Source organism: Solanum dulcamara, chromosome 12, assembly GCF_947179165.1.
Source record: "Solanum dulcamara chromosome 12, daSolDulc1.2, whole genome shotgun sequence".
In the NCBI taxonomy this organism is placed as follows: Eukaryota; Viridiplantae; Streptophyta; class Magnoliopsida; order Solanales; family Solanaceae; genus Solanum; species Solanum dulcamara.
Window position 1 is genome coordinate 2,097,850 of NC_077248.1, and position 20,102 is coordinate 2,117,951.

The 20,102-nt window shown below is 28.7% G+C and overlaps 1 protein-coding gene and 1 pseudogene across 2 annotated transcripts; both read right to left on the reverse strand.

The window, feature by feature from the left end:
* Window positions 1-14,297: 14,297 nt before the first annotated feature.
* Window positions 14,298-15,302, reverse strand: LOC129876221 (probable calcium-binding protein CML36; annotated as a pseudogene). Its single transcript, XR_008763334.1, has one exon. The product of XR_008763334.1 is annotated as a probable calcium-binding protein CML36 (transcript).
* A 3,559-nt stretch (window positions 15,303-18,861) lies between these two features.
* LOC129876799 (probable protein phosphatase 2C 55) lies at window positions 18,862-19,830 on the reverse strand. Its single transcript, XM_055952292.1, has one exon. It carries the CDS (start codon window positions 19,828-19,830, stop codon window positions 18,862-18,864), a length of 969 nt encoding a protein of 322 aa, XP_055808267.1.
* Window positions 19,831-20,102: the final 272 nt, after the last annotated feature.

Here is a 20,102-nt window from a genome sequence, read left to right on the forward strand (position 1 = left end):
CTTTAGTGATGGAGTTTCTATTTTGCTAGGTGGATAGATATTTTTTTTTGTGAAGGGGGTGGGGGTATGGGTGGGGTGGGTGGGTATTATGGACGGCTTAGGTATTTAAAAAGAAATATAGATAAAAAGAAATAATAAAAATTTAATGAAGAATAAGGAGAAGGAAGTAATCAATAATATTGCTTTCTTACTATCAAGGAGTTTGGTGGTGGTCTAATATTTTAACCTAAATATTAATGTAGGAGATGCACTAGTTTTTTTTTTTTAATAAAGTGTTTTTTTTGTAATCACGACTTCAATTATCATTTATCAACATGGTAGAAATTATTACAAAGGGAAATAATTTCTTCATTTCTACGGTCTAGATATCATTTATATCTAGATATAGAGAATATAATTACTTGTAAAGCCAACTCTAGCTCATATTTGTTTCCCACATGAAATGTTAAAGCTTTACGGTCTAGCTCACCTTCATAATTCTAGGTGTAGACTTGCCTAAATAATCAGTCTTTTTTCACTTTTTAGATGTAATAGGGGTCATGTAGAATGATTAAGCTAGGAGAAAGATAGATACTTTGCTTACTTTCAATGTACCCCTTAATAAAAAGCTTAATCCAGCTATAATTTTAGGATAAAACTAGACTTATTAGACAAAAAAAAAGTAAATTAATTATCCATTCATGGCCCACACTTAATTAATTTTCTTAATCTCCATTAGGCCAAAACAAATTATATTGCGTGTCCCGCCTAATGCGCTTGTCATATATATATATATATGTAAACACTGATTGTTTCATTCAATATTTGTGCAATTTTTTTTTGAATGTGTGTTATGGTATCATTGCGGAATTTAGAAGTGTCTCATTAAAGATTGAAAATTGACTTGGTCAAATAGTGATTGTTCCTCATTATACAATTTTAATATCATGATAATATACGAATATAATATAGTAGTATCATTCATGTACCACCAAATGACTTAGGAAAACTTTATGATACCATCATAGTATATATATATATGATACCATAACAATATGTCAAAAACTGTTATGGTATCTCCAATGGATATGAAGTAATTTCAAGCTGCTTCTCCTTCAACAATTTTGATTTGATTTGAGATATGTGTGAAATCAAGTGTTGATTTGAATTGGAAAAAGAAAGGCATCGGAGAAGAAAGAGAACTCGAAAGAAGAAGAATTGAAACGAAAGAAAATCGAGAAAGAAGAAGCGAACCGGAGAAAAAGAAAAAGAATTGAGGTATGCATTATAAAAAAGTATTTATCTATAATTATTTATTTTTATCGAGCATGAGTTTAATTTTCTCTAATTATAATGATGTACCTTTTTGGCAATTGATTAATATTTAAGTGAAAAACTAATGGTTAACAAGTACTCCTCAGGACCAACAGTTTGGCCCAATAGTATGGATCTTATATGGCATGCAAATTTGAACTAGTTTGATTTGGTAAACTTATTAATACATTAAAAGAAATTCTTGCTTTTTTTTTTTCTTGTTAATTCTTGTGCTCTTCGTATTTTTTATTTTTTTGGGGGTGGATGCCTAATTAAAGATGCAGATCTTTCTTGGGAAGATGTTTAATTTAGTGATCTTGTGAATTAAAGGTCATTGGAAAATGTTGTCTCAATTAATTAAATTTACTCTCTGTTAGCCTACCTAGCTACTAGATTGTTCATGCATTAATAATAATAGGGTCCTATAAGCCTATAATTTTAATGTTAATAATATTTTCTTTCTTCCTGTTCCACCTTTCCCTTTGTCTACTTGTAAGTTGTATGTAGACTTGCAGAAGCTGATTAAAAAGATACTCATTCATGTGAATTTAATATTTTTAATTTTATTTATTTAGGGTTTGTTTGTTCATGTGAGAATAAATTATAATATTAAATCAATCTAATTAACTAAGCAAAAATTCATAAAAAAACATATAATTCATCATTACAAAACTATTTTTTAATAAAAAATACAATCTTAATTAAATTTTAATTTAATAAAAAAGTAAAATTGAACATAAGTTGTACTATACTACTCTTTAATGTTCAATATCATTCATAACTATATCATCATATTCATATTTCATAAATATTTCATCACTCTTTTAATATTCTAGTAAAAAATTATGTAGATATAACATGATAATATATATTTTTCTTACAAAATATAAATTGTGGGTCTTCAAATATAAAATCATAATATGAAACTTTCAAATCAATTTTTTTTTAAAAATTCAATTTTAATATTACGATTTAAAATCATAAAACAACATTACATATGAAAATAATAATTTCATTTCATAATTTCAAATAACGAAATAGTCTAAATGACTATTTAATATGAAATAGAGAAAGTATTGTTTAATTTATTTTGAGCAATGAATAGAGAGAAAATAAGAGAAATAAATACAAAAGGGAGGAAATAGATAGGCAGTGATTGACAACATATAACGTACTGTCTAATGATTTGACATCCTCCGATTTGACATTTGAATTGTCATTTCATCACACATCTATCTCTCCCCTCCCGCACCCAAATAATATATATATATATATATATATATATATATATATATATATATAATTTTAAAAAAAATTATTTAAAAATAGTGATTTAAATATTTGTGTAATTATAAATTATTTTAATAAAATAGACATTTAAAATCCTTTGTTAGGGAGAGCTTTATTCCTCAATATGAGATTTTTTGGTGCGCATTCGAATTTAATTGTATGCCAATATAGATATTGGATATCGGGTGAAAAAATAAACAAATAAAAAGAAGTACTAATAAGTACTGGCTCTATCACACTATTTCAATTTATATGATTTATTTTTTTTTAGTCAATTTCAAAAGAATGACATATATTTTTATTTCATATTAATTTAGGCGATTTCGTATTTAAGTAAGCTCGAATCCGAGACCTCTTGATTAAGGATGAACAAACATTGTTTACCTCAATTTTTAACAAACATTGATTATCTCAATTTTTAACACATTGATTTCCCATTTTACCTCTAATGTCCTTGTAAAAGAATAAACTTTTATTAAAGCTCATAATTGGTTCATACTAAAGAAAAAATTTAGATACTCATTTTAGATAATTTTCAAGACGAGAAAGGTTTTATTTCGACTTCACTGGTGGATCAAGAAGCTTCTTTTAATATTAGTATTTTTTTTTTATATAAGTATATATATTATTTATAATTCCTAATCGCTTAATGTAATGTGTGTTTGTTGCACTTGTTTTTTAAGAACATACCAATATATATATATCGTATAAAATTAGAGACTAATTAAGGTATAATAAATTTATATTTGTTTACCAACAAGGATAATGGTGGAATGGTAAGTACTCCATTCTTAATTAAAGATCTCTGGTTCAATCGTTCAAATTTCTTTGGGTACGAAGTAGCCTCTGTTAGGAAATGTTTTACTTTCAATATTGGACTTTCTGATGTAAATTCAAATATAATCAAAATTCAATGTGGATATCAAATAACGGAAAAGAATAAAATTAAAAAAATAATCTTTATCTCAACCTTTAGAATTTGGAGGAGACACATTGCCGTTAGAAAGGGTCAGCCATTTTTGACTTGGCTTGACACAATAGACCAAAAATGAAAAATCTGACAAATTAAAATAGGGTTTGACAAAATAAGTCATCAATTACCCCCTTCACATTAAATTTGTCAAATATCTCTGTATTAAAATATGATTGAATGGTATTGATCGCTGGCTTAAGTATCTCATTACTTTTGGTTCGTTATCAAAAAAGTTTTTCTTTTAAAAATATTTTATTACAAAATTAAACTGTATATATAAAAAATAAATATTCTATATATATGTCAAAATATCTTTTATGCAAATATTAATTTTTTTCACTATGCAATTATTAGTTTGATCCATATATTAAATTCAAGTCGGTTGTTTCCAATTATTCTTTTTCATTGGATACGTCACAAATTCTAGCTGAGAACGATCAAGTAAGAAATAAAAGATGACAAGTGGAAAACCAAGTGGGGACAGAAATCATTAATTTTGAGAAACATGAAATTAGGTACGCAGCAATTTCTAGCTAATTCGTCTCTAAATCACTTTTAACTAATTGAATTTTCGTATAATTCATCACTAATTCATAGCTAAATGGAATTATTATGAATTTTTTGTTGTTTAGCTAAATTCTATCAGTCGTTAATTCATCGTTTTCTAGTAGTATTTTGTTTTCAAGTTATTATTATCCTCAACTATACAGAAAGATTTCATAAGTATTTTTTTGGATTCATCTTTGACTCGATCAGAATCTCCTAATAGGGAAAAAAGTGGTTAAAAAATTTACTGTTATTTTCATGATCTTTTACCACGTGACATTTAAAGAATATAGTGATTACGACTTCAAAATAATGATTCAAAAGCTTCCTAAACTTGATTTTAATTCTAGAGTCTTAAATTTCCAAATAAGGAAAGGAAGGAGTTAACTTGCAAGTGAGTAATTTTGTACAATTTATTTTGGCTTTATGAGTAATTATATGATAAAAACGTACTTCAGATTTTATAATGAGAAATAAGTCTTGAAAAGAGCCATAAAAAGTAATAAAAAGGGAGACAATAAAGATATTTAAAGTGAGGCACTAATTAAGTCCCATTTGATAAATTTTCTTGAAGTAAATCTGGAATATTTCGTCTATTTTTTTTTAAAATTATCAAAGTTTAACTTACTATAGAAGATTAATTATTGTTGAATGTGTAAACAAAGAATTATATTGATAGTTGAAAAGATTGCAAAACACATACAAAGTTTAAAAGTATACTTATGTGATGCAAGACTTTTGGGGAAAAATCAGATTCTACTCAAGCACAAAATATCGCATGATCATGTTAAGAGTGTTTTTGATCCGTCTAAATCCAATAATTGTATCAAAGCAAGTGATTCAACCAAACAAATATGAAAATAATGGAATGAGAGTGTTAGGCCTTGATCGGTTTAGTACTGCCTTTACCATACAAAGGGTAGCTTGGACATGCATGTGTACAAGATGAAGCTAGGTCTAGGCTTGGGTGGTTGTAAATGCGCGGTCATGTGGGTGACATATAGTGAAACTCAGAGTTGACTCGTGAATCGTGGTAACAACCCACTTGAAACTTAGTCCGAGGAGAAGAATCGTAAATCGTGGTGATAAGTCATGTAGAACTTAGTTTAATAGGGAACTGTTGGATGTCCAAATAAAATCTCACATTGATAATTTTAAGAAATAAAAACTATATGTAAGATGTTGAATAAATGCCATTTAATGATGTGAGGCCTCTTCAAAAGACTGTATGAGCTTGACTCAAAATGTACAATATATAAGACACTATATTAAGAGTAATGACATAGTCAACAATTATTATTTTCAAGCAAAACCACCCAATTGGTTTATGGCCTTGTTGATCATACTTGCTTTTAGGGGAACATAACCCATAGGAGTTTGTTATGTTAAAGCAAAGCCTACCCAATTGGAAAATCTACTTTCTTTTTTAGGCAAACTTTTAATCATAACCAAGTCCATAATACTTCAATTTCTTTGAGTGACATTAAGATAATGACCTCCAAATTCCCATCTTTCTCTTTGAGTGGAACTAAGATGACATATAGTACAAACTCAAAAATAGTTAAAAGATCAGAGCTAGGCAAATGAAAATGATAAATGATTTTTGAAACAACAAATTAAGTCTTTTTCCTTTTGGCTTAAAGACGTGATAGACAGACCCTGAATATAATGGAAAGTTTAGAATTACGAGTAATAAATTTAAAATATTGAATCCGCGTTCTTATTAGGAACATGTTAGGTCTATATATGATATAATATGTGGTTTGTGACTAACATCACATGGAACCAAATGATGAAACGTAGTGTATCATAGTATTTACATTTTTGTTAAGCCAGAATATTTTGGACTTCAAAAATGATGAATAGTCTAGTGACAAATAGGAAAAGTCTCCTATATACCACTTTTATGACTAGTCTGTTTTTGTCTTTCTACACACTCACTTGAAGTATCATCAAAAATTGCATTATGATTGCATGTGGACAAAAAAAATAAAATTTCAAACTTAGTGTAAATTTGCTATTGGTCATTACTCATTACCCAATAAAATAAGGCATTTGTGTTGTTGAAGACATGACAATTCATTATAGAGAGCATTTAAAAGAGAAAATTATCAAGTGGAGTGAACAGTGAGTTCCAAAATATAGACAAGTGATTTAATTGAACTTAATTTCTTAACTTAAAAGGAGAAACCATGTGACAAAAATATTCGTATATTCTTGTTCATCCACGGAATATAATTCCCAAGCCAAAACCTAAATATTTGAAAGATGAAAATAGATGACAAGTGTACAATCGAATTGATCAGATCATGGTAACTTAGAGCGTAGCACCCTTATGTAAGAAACCTAGATGTCTTATATAGAAAAAATGCTCAAATTTTCTTTGTAGGTAAATATTAGGTTCAATCATGTTCCCATAGTTGGTGACTAAGGACAATTTTGAGCCAAAATTGTAACGGCAAGGATATAGTGTATGCGGTAAAATATATCAGGCATTACATATGGGCGAATCAGGAATCATTCATTCACTAAGTAATACACCGCTCTCATTCTATTTACTTGATGCACGTGCACCCTCACGCCACCAGGTGGATCTACCTTTGCCTTGAACGACACGTTTATAAATTTAACTATATTATCTCAAAGGTAAACATATAAATAACCCAACTTTTAATGAAGGCTTAACAGTGACAGAGTCATAATTTTAAATAAGGAATTTCAAAATATATCAAAATAAATAGTTACATGAATTAATCAAAGGAGTTTAATATTTATTTTATATACATAAAAAATAACAAAAAAAAAAAGATTTTGATGAATCCATAGCCACAAGAGGGCTCCGCCACTGATTAAGACATTTCACATACTTACTTTCATGGACTAATTTAATCCTTTCATGACCTTATATCAAATCTTGGCTTCACCACTTTAAATAATTATAAAATCCAAAAAGGATCAACCAAGCCAAGCCAATGCATGTAACATTAAGGGACGTGCTATAATAGGTGGTCACTTCTTATTAGGACACCAACTTTGATGTGACAAGACAATGCAAATGTGACAATTGCTAATGACATAATTTTGAGTGACCTCTCTTATTTACTTCTTACTTTTTGACAACAGCTATCAGACATATATACAATCAACTACTCCATCTTTCCATCACTCTCTTTCCTCTCTATTTTGTACTGAGTTTTCAGATCATGTATTGTCTCTTTCTTTTTTTACTTAAGAAACACTAATTTGTTTGGTAGAATATAACTGCAGTTATCGTTTAGGTAAAGAGGTTCAGTGTGGCACTAACTTCCATGATTGACTAATTTAAATTCAACTAATGTTTATTATGGATTATTTTAGCAGGAGGCATGTAAATTAGGTTTGAATTTAACTCAAATTCAAAAAAGCTCTCACAAAAAAAGAAGAATTGTCCAAGTCATATATAGAAGTTAGGGGTTGTTTCGTTTGAAGACAAGTTATGATATACTTAGTTATGCTGAAATTAGTTAATTATGCTAAGAATATTTTTTAGTGATTGTTTGATTTGTCCTATGATTCGATTCAAATTTATTTTAGTTTGCTATAATTTTATGCTTTTAGTTATAGTACTGTACTGCCTTAACTTCCTTATCTTTTATTTTCACTTACGGAGTTATGAGTACAGAATGAGAGTTGATTTCTTACATGGTCACTCAATTAATTAACATTTATTAATTTATTATTAACATAGGAAGTTACTAAATAGAATCACGAAAGAAAAAATAAAAATTTCTAAAATAATAACTATTAATTAAATGATCATACGGGGAAATCAACGTTACAAATACGAAACTTTTGGCTTTAGGTCAGAAAAAACTGATTATTCGTTATGATTTCATATTAGCGTCTCTTTCAATCTGCCTTCCCATCCTTTTTTTTTTCTCATTCTTTTTGCCTCACTTTAAAGCAACTTTAGCTAACTGAAGTTGTAGTTTCAGTACACTATTCAGTCTCATTTCTCTTTTCTTTATTGACCACTTTACACTGACTCATAAAAAATATACATATCATGCGTTTGAACATTAAAAAAAAAGAAGTGCTATTTGAAAGAAAAAAATAAATTAAAAAATGGTATTTGAAAGTTAAAATTATATCTCGACATGCAAATTTATATGAAAATAAAGGTTCCAAAGATTTGTACTACTGGGGTATGGGGTAGAGACATAATGGCAGTAGGTTTGAGGAAGACTAATTTTGAGCAATAAATGTACAAGCGTGATGTTGAATAGTCATGTCCAAAAATTAAACTTCATTTATTGTTTTTTTTTCCTCGTGAATTTCTTTTTATTAAGTTGACACACTTATTATCTAACGGGATAAAACAAATAGAAAGAAATTATCTAAATGATTTTCTTTATATTAAAGTTTAAATCTGAAATCTCATTAATCTCAACTCAGTTCATTGACTATTAGGTCATATTCATGGATGCTTGGGGAACTTATCATGGTGCTACCTTTAGTACTCCCTCAATTTCAATTTACGTTACATAATATGATTGGATGTGAAATTTTACTAAATAAAAAATAAATTGTGCTCCTAATTAATATGTTACAAGATTTTTTTAATTGTGAAAATATCTTTTTAAAAGTAAAACACGAAATTTAAAATTAAATTGCTTCCAATTACTTAAACGTCCCATTCTTTTTGGATTTGAACTTATAAGGAATTGTAACACATATAATTGGAATGAACAAAATACTTTCATTCATCTCATTTTATGCGATGATGTTTGACTGAATACTTCGTTTTACAAACAAAAAAAGCCTTTTAAAATTTATTATTAAAAATAAATTATTGATATTTATGTTTTTATAAATCATTTCATTAAAGAATTGATGCAACTAATTTTTCAGAAAAGGAAACAATTTGTTGTGGGCTTGTTGCACACTATAACAAGGGACAACTCTCATCCTAATAAAGAAAAAGCCCACTAGTTTTATGTGTGTTTTATTTGGGCCTTTAAATAACTGGACTTAATCATAAGGCCTTTCACTGATGGGCTTTAGTTTTTATTTTCTCAATTCGAGGGAAAAGAGATATTTCATGTTTCCGTCGTTTCGTAGGCAGAGCCAGATGGAAGGAAGGGGTTTTATTCATAGTTTCTTCGCCAGAAAATTATACTCTATACATAAGGTCTTAATATCTGTTTTAGGCATAGTACATCGACAACTTCGTAAACTTGTTAACAAAGTATTCTTATTAGGCACTTTTAGTTAAACGCCTGGCCACATATAATAAAGTGTTCCTATTAGGCACTTTTAGTTAAATTTCAAGAAAACAATTTGTGTGTGTTCTCCGGTGACTGTTAAGTATATAAGCTAACCACATAAAATATGTCCACCTCATTTAATGTATGTATTAGCCTCATGAATATATAAGTCGTAAAACCTCATCAATTATGGTTGATGTGTATAATTAAAAAAGATAAAATATTATATATGGTTAACTTAACAACTTAATAATTTTTTATGAACACATGCAAGAGTTTTTTAAAATTTGAATCGAAAATGCCTAATAAAAATATTTTATAATGCGTTCAGGTTCTCAATTGAAACAAGCGTCACATTTCAATTGTTGAAATTTACTCACAATTTTAAGGGGTGATAGATCAAGAAATTAAAAGGATTCATTGTTTTCCTTGGTCTTATATTTAGAATTGTCAAAACCCAACAAACGATCGATCTTGATAGCTAAGGTAATATCATATATTAAAGCAGGATTGAATTTCACTTATACATGCGTATTTTACTCTTTACCACATTATTCATTTCTACTTTTGTTAGTTACTTAGAATTCATATAATTTTTTAAGATTTAAATTTTATGAGTTTTAACTTCTATAATATTAATATGATTAGATATTAATAACTTTCAAAATTTGAATTAAATTTACTGAATTCAACCAAATCGAACATGCACTTCTATTCCCACGCCTGTCCATATATCGTGTTTACCTAGATCATATATATATATATATATAATGCCCTTAAAAGAAAATGTTCTGTGACATAATTATAAGACAAATAGAAGTTCTTTCACCTACTTTAAAATTATGTGTCATCATGCTAACCTAGTTGTCAAGTTGAAGCAAACTAGCTAGCTAGTCCACACAAAGTGGTAGGTAGTAGGCACTTTAATTGGATTTTAGTTCAGACAATTTGTCTTGTCAACTTGTCATCATTTTTCCAAAATCACTTTTATTTTTCTTCAGATTGGTCCTATCATGAACAAGCACAAACAAGATTGTACTTCACCAACAAATATTGAGATGGAGTTGCAAGTACTCTTTTATTTTTAATTAAATTTTTTTTATTTGAGTGTTTCTGAATATAAAATTGTCTTTGTTAAAAAGCTCTTGACCATCCAATGTGTGATTTTTCAATGCGAATACAAATTTAATCGGATATCAATGGAAGTGCCAAACCGATTATTTTTTTTTATAAAAAATTGTACGTATAGTTTGACCATAAATATACTTTTTATATTCAAATGTAATTGTACGTGCATGTATAAATACCAACAAACAAGAGCCTTCTCTTGATTTTTAGTTGAAAATTAGAACCCTATATCATGACTTTTTTGAAGTACAATTTTCATCAAACGAGGAGTAGAATTTCTGAAGGAGATTTAAATATACAATAATGAGGTATTGTAACCGGCAAAGTTGGCTTTGCCAGTTACATATTGAGAACACCGATTTGTACTAGTAAAGTATATATAAAAATTGCACTTTCACTTTCCTATATATTAGAAACACCGACTTGTACTTGTAATATCGAATATAACTATTCTGAATTCTCGCTCGGTCGCTCCTTACTTATATCCCCATTGGTGACTTATAAGAATAAAGACATTCAATTTCCTAAAACATGCATAATTGAAAGATTCATCGCCATATTAGTGCCTTGAAAAAATGCGTACCTTTAAAAGAAGATTAAATCGAATTAGTTTCAAACATGTCCTTTTAGCATTGACTTTTCAAATTTGACATTATTAATTATGTAATGTAATGAGACAGAGAAAGTAATTTCTGAAAAATTTCTTAATGTTATTATATACTTTATCTACTCCATCAAGTTGTGGAATAATCATGCTGAACAAGAGAACTTTTTCATTTTTCCAATTACAAATAATTTGCAAGATTTATACTCAACTCTCTAGTTCAAGATAAGCATAACTTGGCCAATTAATATTTAACAGTTTAATGCTGGACTTCCCTCTCCTTAATTACATAATTAATTAAAGTCCAGAAAACACACTACAGTTAATCTGAGCCCCCCACCCCCACCCCGGTAACCCGAAATTCGACGAGAAATAAGCCACAGTTTGTGACTTTTTGCCAACAAATATAATTTTGCGTCGAATTCAGGATTTTAAATTTATGAATCTAAATTTTAGAATAAGACAATTTATGACAGATTAGATGATTTATATATATTAAATAAATTTTTAACAAAATCACAAAGTTTAAGCTAAGTTAATTACTTAATTCTATCGAATTCTTAACTTGTATTGTAGCTCCGCCTCCGATTTAATTTCATATTGGTGGGGGAACCAGGATTAATATTTTATGAATTTAAAATTTTAGTCCTTTAAAATTACTGAGTTTTAAATTAATAATTAATACATATTTAATAACTTTATATATATAAATACAGAATCTTGATTAAACCTACTAGGTGAGACGATTCAATCGAACTTGTAATGGAGCATTAGCTCCGTCTCTATTTAATACTCCCTCATTCTATATTAGATGTCTATATTACTATAATTAGTTATCCTAAATTACTTGCCAATTCACAAAATAAAAATAAAATTAATTAAATTTTTCTCATTTTAGCCCTATGATTAATATATTTTTTGAAAGTATTAATAGGTTTATAAAGTTTCTAGACAATTAATATAAAATGGAGAGTTGAAATGTGGTTATTTTATCCTCGAATAAAACAAGTGAAATCATAAAAAAATCAAACAGCAGAGTGACAGCACACCTAGGAATAAACATCCTTTTTCCTGAGAGAAAGCTTGTTGGAGTTTGTTTGTTCAAACAAGAATTAATGATACTCTGTTTAATTAATTATTTGTTTCTGAAATTTTGTGGTAATATTTTACTACAATGCCAGGCTAATTTACATATGTATTAAGGCTATTATTTTGGCTCTCATAAAATAATAATAATAATAATAATAATAATAATAATAATAATAATAATAATAATAATGGAGGTTTTATAACTCAGTAAAATTCACATAGCTACTAATTAGTCTTTATAATCGAAAAATAATCAACATCACGAAATTTAAATTTTATTAGTAAAATTTCAAATAACAGGAATTTTTAAAATTTTATTATCTTAAAAATTTGTCACGTACTTTGAATAATGTAATTGAAATTGAAACCGAGATTGGGAGTACAGTATACATTGAATTCATTTTAATTTCCAATCGATAAATGTCAAGAATTCAATGATTTGATTATGAATTACTCATAAACCGTTGTAACTACTCCCCCATCCATTTTTACTTGTTTATATTTAATTTGATACACCTTTTAAAAGATAATAAATAAATAAAAAAATTTACTATATCCCCTCTATTAGTTATAAATTAGCTAAATACTGAAAGATGAATAATATTTAATAGCAAAGGTAAATAGACACAAAATGATAAATTATCTCTTAGTTTTCTAATTTGGATAACTATTTTTAATATATTAGACAAGTAACCCCTATTAGTTATAAATTAGCTAAATTCTGAAAGATGAATAATATTTAATAGCAAGGGTGAAATAGATACAACATGAGAAATTATCTCTTAATTTTTCAAATTGAACAACTATTTTTAATATATTAGACAAATAAAAATAGACGGAGAGTAATAAATAAACGAGTTGCGTCGATGCTTATCAATTTCTGGCCTTAGGTTATCGAATCTAATTTTTCCTTTTATGACCTAACTTTTGATACTTAAATTAATTATTGAACATGATCACTTTAATTTGATGCATTAGTTTTTTCCCTCATATCATAGTCAATCATAGAGTAAGTATAAATATAATATCCTCAGAGAAGAAGTCAACTCTATTTCAAAGTATTACTTTGGATCCTTTCATTACCAACAAAAAGAAAAAAAAAAGTGATCAATGCAAGAAGATTTTTTGGGAGTTGTGTGTAGCTGATCTAATGGACGGTTGGATGATGATGTTGATAGTGAGAGATGGGGCCAACCCCCCCAAAAAAAACTTTCTAAATTTGTTGGAGTTACGAAGATAAAGATGACCACCACCAACAACCAGTGAAATCTCACAATATGGGATCTGAAGAGGATAAAATGTACATAGATCTTATTTCTACAAAGATAAAGATAACCAAGTACTATATATAGAATTAAATTATTGTTAATTTCTTGATATTCATCTGTCAGAAAGATAATTGAGTCATCAAAATGTGAATGATTGAAGATACTATGGAAAGCCACTTCACATAATATTAAGACTTGTTCAAAATTTAGATAGATATGGACCTGATTCATTTCGTGGATTGAGATTGATATTATGAACATTATGACAATACTTGGATGGCTTCATGATCTTGGGCGGAGTCACCTTAAAGTCAAAGGGTTCATTCAAATTTTTTCGTTAAAAAATTATACTATTTATACATTATTAATATATTTTTTTATGTATATATATATAGTAATGTCGAATCTCTTTCAGCTAGTTCATTAATCTACTATTTCAGATTTTGAACCCCCTTACTAAAAATTCTAATTCCGCCGCCGTTGATAATAATCTTAAGATATGCTTGGCAACCTTCTTATAGTACTAATGTTATATTAGTTACAAACAAACCAAACTAATGGCTTGGTCATGATATCCTTGTGCAAAAAAGATTAAATTGAATATGGATGTCAATATCAAGACTCAAATTGGGAATATGATTGCTTTTAGACGAAATTTTAGAGATCATCAAGGCAAGTGGATACTGAAATATTTAGGTGAAGATAAATACAAAACACAACAACAAATATTTTGTGGTTAATTTTGTGCGCAAGAGACGATCGGTATACATAGGTAGAATCGGTATAAAAAGACTATTTTTAATAAATAGTTGGGTCGAGGAGATATGGTAAAAGAACAAGATTAATTAACACACAAAACATCATAAAGTGAAAATTAAAAATAAATAACAATATGAACCTAAATACATATAATGTGTGATAGTTGATATATAATAAGCCAATTCCATTTCGGTTTCATGGGTAAAAAAGGGAGGAATTTCTTGTCACATGTATTTACGATATGACTTTGGTACAACATCCAAAATGGATCAATCCTAGCCGTTTGATTATATCCTAATAAATCCCCACCCTTAAAATAAACACACTTTTCCCGAAATTGAAGAAAAATCAACCATCACCAATTACTTGTCAACATCTCTGCTGCTGTTCCATCATAAGACTAAAATCCTCGAAGCATACGAACCCATCTCCATTTTTATCCACACCTCTTATCATACGCCGGCACTCCTCTAACGTGCACCGTCCATCTCCGATCGTTCTAAACACGTTAAACAACTCCTCCGCCGTTATCTTTCCGTCATGATTGGCGTCAAAGAAATCAAAAGCGTCTCTCAGCTCGGAATCACACGCCGGCGGGCCAAAAGCCGAGCTGATAGCTCCGAATTCCTCTAAACTTATACATCCATCTCCGTTTACATCTACTTCATTAAGTAATAACACGAGTTCCTCTTTACTCGGAGGCTCAGTTCCAACTCGGCTTAAAATCGCTTCCAGCTCTTCCTTCGTTATCTTGCCGTCACCGTCAGTGTCCATCATGTGAAACGCATGGACGAGCTCAGCGTAAACTACTTCCGCAGCGGAGATTTCGTTGGGTAACACGCTGGTCGGAGTGGATAACCCGGTGGGTTTACTGAACCCGCGATGGGAATCCGAATCGGAAGAAGACCCGAAAGATGGGTTTTCAGATCTGGAAATGGAGCGAGTTTTTTTGTAGTTGAAGAACTTTTTGGGGATGTTTTTGAGGAGCTTCATGATGAGAAAGGGAGAAGAGAAATGGAGAAGGTGAGTGAAAGGATTGAGGAAGGAGAAGGAGGTTAAATGGGAGGAGGGAGGAGGAAGCCATGGTGAATTTCCAGGAAGCTTCCTAGTGAGAGAAATTCATTTGAAGAGATCCAGAGAGAAGAGTATATATATATATATATTTGGTATTATTTGGTTACGTTTGTGGGTAGGTAACTGTACCATGTGCTGATTGGATTGTAAATATAAGAGTCAGATTGGTTATTCATCAAAATTCAAATTAAATTAAACTAAATATAATATATATTTATCAATTTAATTATTATCAATTTCAATTTAATTTAATTTGATAATACGATTATTAATCATATCCAAAAAGAAAATTCATTCATAAAAAGAGAAAAAAATAATAATTCATTCATCGATTTATTTTTATAAGTAACTTAACATACTTAAGATTCTACTTTTAATTATTTATATTTTGTTTTGTTAGGTTCTTTGTGTATCAATCATAGTGTATAATTGGAAGAAATGGTTTGTTTTGTCAGTATTATTTTTCAAAAAAATTAAACGTTTTTCTTTTTTGCCATAACTGTTCATATGTTGATTGAATATCTTATATCGTATAAGACTTTGTTTCTTTATATGTGATATATTTTGACTCAATATGAAATTTAACAATAATGAAAATAATTTTTTAGAATTTATGATTTTAAACATGTTATATTGTGATTCTGAATGCATTATAACATTATGTGGTTACAAAAGCTACTCATTAAAAGATACACTAAAAAAAAATTGAAGTTAAACATTCCTAAGTTTAGAAATGCTTTATTCTTTTTGAAATAAATTAGAAATAGAGTCACATAAATACTATAGAGATAGTCTATAATTAAACTCAATAATGATATAATTCAATTTTTTTTAATAAAATTTGTTGAACCAAACGGACAATACACGAAACTCAGTTTCATTATGTAAATTTCTGGGTATTTAATCTCCAACTACTAGAAGTATTCTGCATTCTAAGAGTTAAAATTATCTCTTTGAGGGGGTGTTAATTATTGGGAGAAAATGGGGGGTCGAGGGGGATTGCGTGTTTCTCATAATTATTACATTTTTTATCTTTCAAATCACGTAGAGAAAGGAAAAAAAGAATATTGGAGGAAAAGAACATAAAAAAGTTTTTAGTGAAAAAATAATTTAAGATTAGTAAAAAATATTGTGGTGGATTGATAAGCATCAACAATTCAAGTCACGAGAATAGAGTCGTATGAGTATCTAATAAGAAGTGTATTGAAGCTAGTTCAGTTGTTGAAAATTACGAGATTTTGAGTTCAAATTCTGATAGAGATAAAAAAATATTAGATAATTTCTTTTCATTTATTTTAATTTTGATATACAGAGTTACTCAATACTCCCTCTATTTCATATTAACTGAATTTTTAGACCCTTTTTCATTGGTCAAAATTCAAAAAAAAATATTTGAAACTTTTTCCATATTTACCATTTTCATTAATGAAGTTTTGTAATTTCCTATGACTAAACTATACTACTTGCAAAGTTATATTCTAATAAAAAATTATTTGTATTTATGATTTCACATTTAATCATCTTTATGATGTTGATTAAACAAAAGAGTAATAGAAAAAAAAATATAATTTAAATTTTATTCTTAAATACTTTTCTTAAAATATGTGCATTAGTCATTACCTTAGAAATTTAAATAATATAAAATAGAGGGAGTACCTATTATTGGTAATCGGAAAGTGACAAATCCCGTAAATTTAATTAATGCATTAGAGAGAAAAAAATAAATAAGACAAGTCATGAATGGGGTAATGTATGAGGTTCATAATAAAGGGAGAAGAAAAGGAGCTTTTAGGGGGCGCATGCTTCTCCTATTTTGGAATTGAAGCTAAAAATTTGTGGACCTTTTGGCTTTTATATTGGCACGCCTAAATGGATTAGCACATTGTTTTACTGGCAAAAGTCAAATCAGAGCCGGACTCTCTCTCAGTATGATAATGAAACCACCTCAGTGAATACACTATACTCTAAGAATCGAAATATAAGTGCAAATTAAAAAAAAAGACAGACAAATTTTTAAATCGACAAGCTTTTGAAAAAAACAGTATAACATAAATTTCCATGAGTTTTTTCTAGTAATGTTTTAACGAGGTACAACATTTATGGGTATTGAGGATAACTATATATATTTGTTCTTTCACTAGAATTTTTCTTTTATATGGACATCCAAGGGAGAGTATTATAATATAAATGATAGTGAATGATCCATTTGTAATGAGGCCCACTTAAAGGGGACAAGTTGCCCACCACTTCTTCTTTCTATTTGACTATAAATGGCTATATTTTCTGCAATGAAAGAGCACATAGATATATACTCAGTTCTCTCAACTCTTTCTTTCTCTCTTACTATTTCTTTTTCTGTGTTTCCTTCTATTAATTTGCTGAGTTAAGTTTGTTTTATAACAAATACTTATTTTTTTAATTATTATCATATGGGAATTATACAACTTCATAGTGACGATTTCTTGTTTTGTGTGGTATGAGGCTGTTGTGACATGATTTTTATGAAAGAGAAAGAATATTAATTATGCTATCAAGCTATACTGTATTATATATGATCAACTATAAGTGGAACCTTATACTATAATATCAGAATTTAAGGCATATTTAAAGACATGACAACTGGAAAACCCCCTGGCCAGGACTCAAAACACCAGTCAAACAGACTTTCTAACTAATATTAATTTCTTCGTATATACCAATAAAATTATGGTGCAGTAATAAGTATTTCTTTATTTTTCAATTAGAGGTTTTGAATTCGAGTTTTACTGAATATGAAATAATCTTTATTAAGGAGTTCTTTACTCCTCAAATGTGAGATTTCTCAATTTAATTGTGCTCCAATATAAATACTAAACATCAAATGGAAAATAACAAAAAAACTCTTCATAGATGGAAAACACCTCAGTGGCAGACAATTTGCACATGCAACTCTTCCAAATTCAGACACAAACACGAGTCAGTCAGACACTCTAATACGGTAAAACATTTTTACGATGACAGCGTTTGTCTGAAAGTATTAGTCATGCTATAATGAGATATTATTATATGTGTATATTAATATTTGATGTTTAAATTTTATTTAACTGTTATAAATAAAATATATAAAATTGAAAAAAATATAATATAAAAAAGTCAAACATAAGTAGCCTTTGCTCGTAAAGTTATCATGATCATAACTGATGAACAACATTTATATTATAAGTAAATATTGTTCATCAGTTATGATCATAATAACTTCACGGCATTAATATTTAATATATTCTTACAAAATATTATTATACAATATTTGAGTATGACTGTTATAGAAGGGTAATTTTATAAAAATTGTACTATTATAATGAATATCATTACAATTATAGCCTATAGGTAGAATATCTTTATATAGAATGTAAAATATTTATTGATTCTAAAGAAAATCATATCATTGTAGTGAAATGATGTTATGACGGGAATTGACCGTATATATTTAGCTGTAACTATACTTGTATAAATTTGCAACCTGAATTAAAGTGAGTTCAAGTGCAGACCAAAAATTAACGTAACAAATAACATTAATTTCAACTTTTCTGATTCTAATTTTTCTACATTTAATTATTTTATATAGGCAACAATAACAGTAATATCATCAATTTTTCCTCCTTTATGTCTTCCCTGAGATGTTCTTGCATATGGTGTATCTGCAAATCTATCAAATGAGTTATACAATGCAACGTTTCCAATTTGACTAGCCAACTCCTCTGCCTTCAACTTTTCGTGGATCGCTCTTCGAACAATTTTCTCAATCTCACTTTCATATATATTATCAAACATTCCGTCTGTTCCAACCATCAAAATATCATCTTTCTCGACATTTAGTTTCATCTCCTGAGCAACGCTAGGATTATCGGCATTGCAATTTCCCAATTGATACGGACACCCAAATCTCCGTTGTTGTATCAACGACTTGTATATAATTTTACCCTTTCTAATTAGGAAAAATCCACTATCGCCAACATTAACAGCATCTATAGTATTTTTCTGTGAGTTAAGAGTTATAATACAAGCTGTAGACGATCCTTCTGAATTTGTTTTTTTATAAGCTTCTTGAAGAACCCTTTTAGGGTTCACGTGACCTTTTAGTTCATTATCAATAGTGATAAGTGAATTTTTCATAAGCTCTCTCGCGTACATTCCAGCATCAATTCCCTTTTGAGCCCAACCACCAACGCCATCAGCGATACCAATAGTTTGGTATAATTCATGTATGAAGTGTGCATCTTCACCTAGAGGATTCTTTGGGTTGTCTTTAGGCAAATATAAAGATCCAGTCACCATTTTTAGGCACGTTAATTTGTTGCTACTAAAATCGAGTAGTTTCTTGAATGAATTATATTGATGATCAGCATCATGATCTAATTTAAGTCTCTTGTTGTTGCTATGAACATTATTTTCGAATGGATCATTAATTTCATACGAAGAGAAATCGAAATACCTCTTGTAGCGCGGCAGATTGAAAATTTCATCCAACTTATTGGAAGAATATTGATGATCATGACCTAACGATGATATGCATGCAGCCATATTTGTTGTGTTGATTATATTTCAAAACTTTGGGAAGTAAGGAATATTATAAGGTAATGAAGTTTTTCTTGAAGGGATACTAATATATATATATACACACACGTTTGTAATATTCCTAGTTAGAATAGGTTATGGAAAAATAATTTATGGAAACTTAGTAATTAATCCAAGTTAGAAAAAAATTGGGAAACAAAATTTTTTGGTAACTTAATGGAATGGCAGTTTTTGGAAACTATTAGATGCGCGATAATATTACCACCCCTTCACTTGTT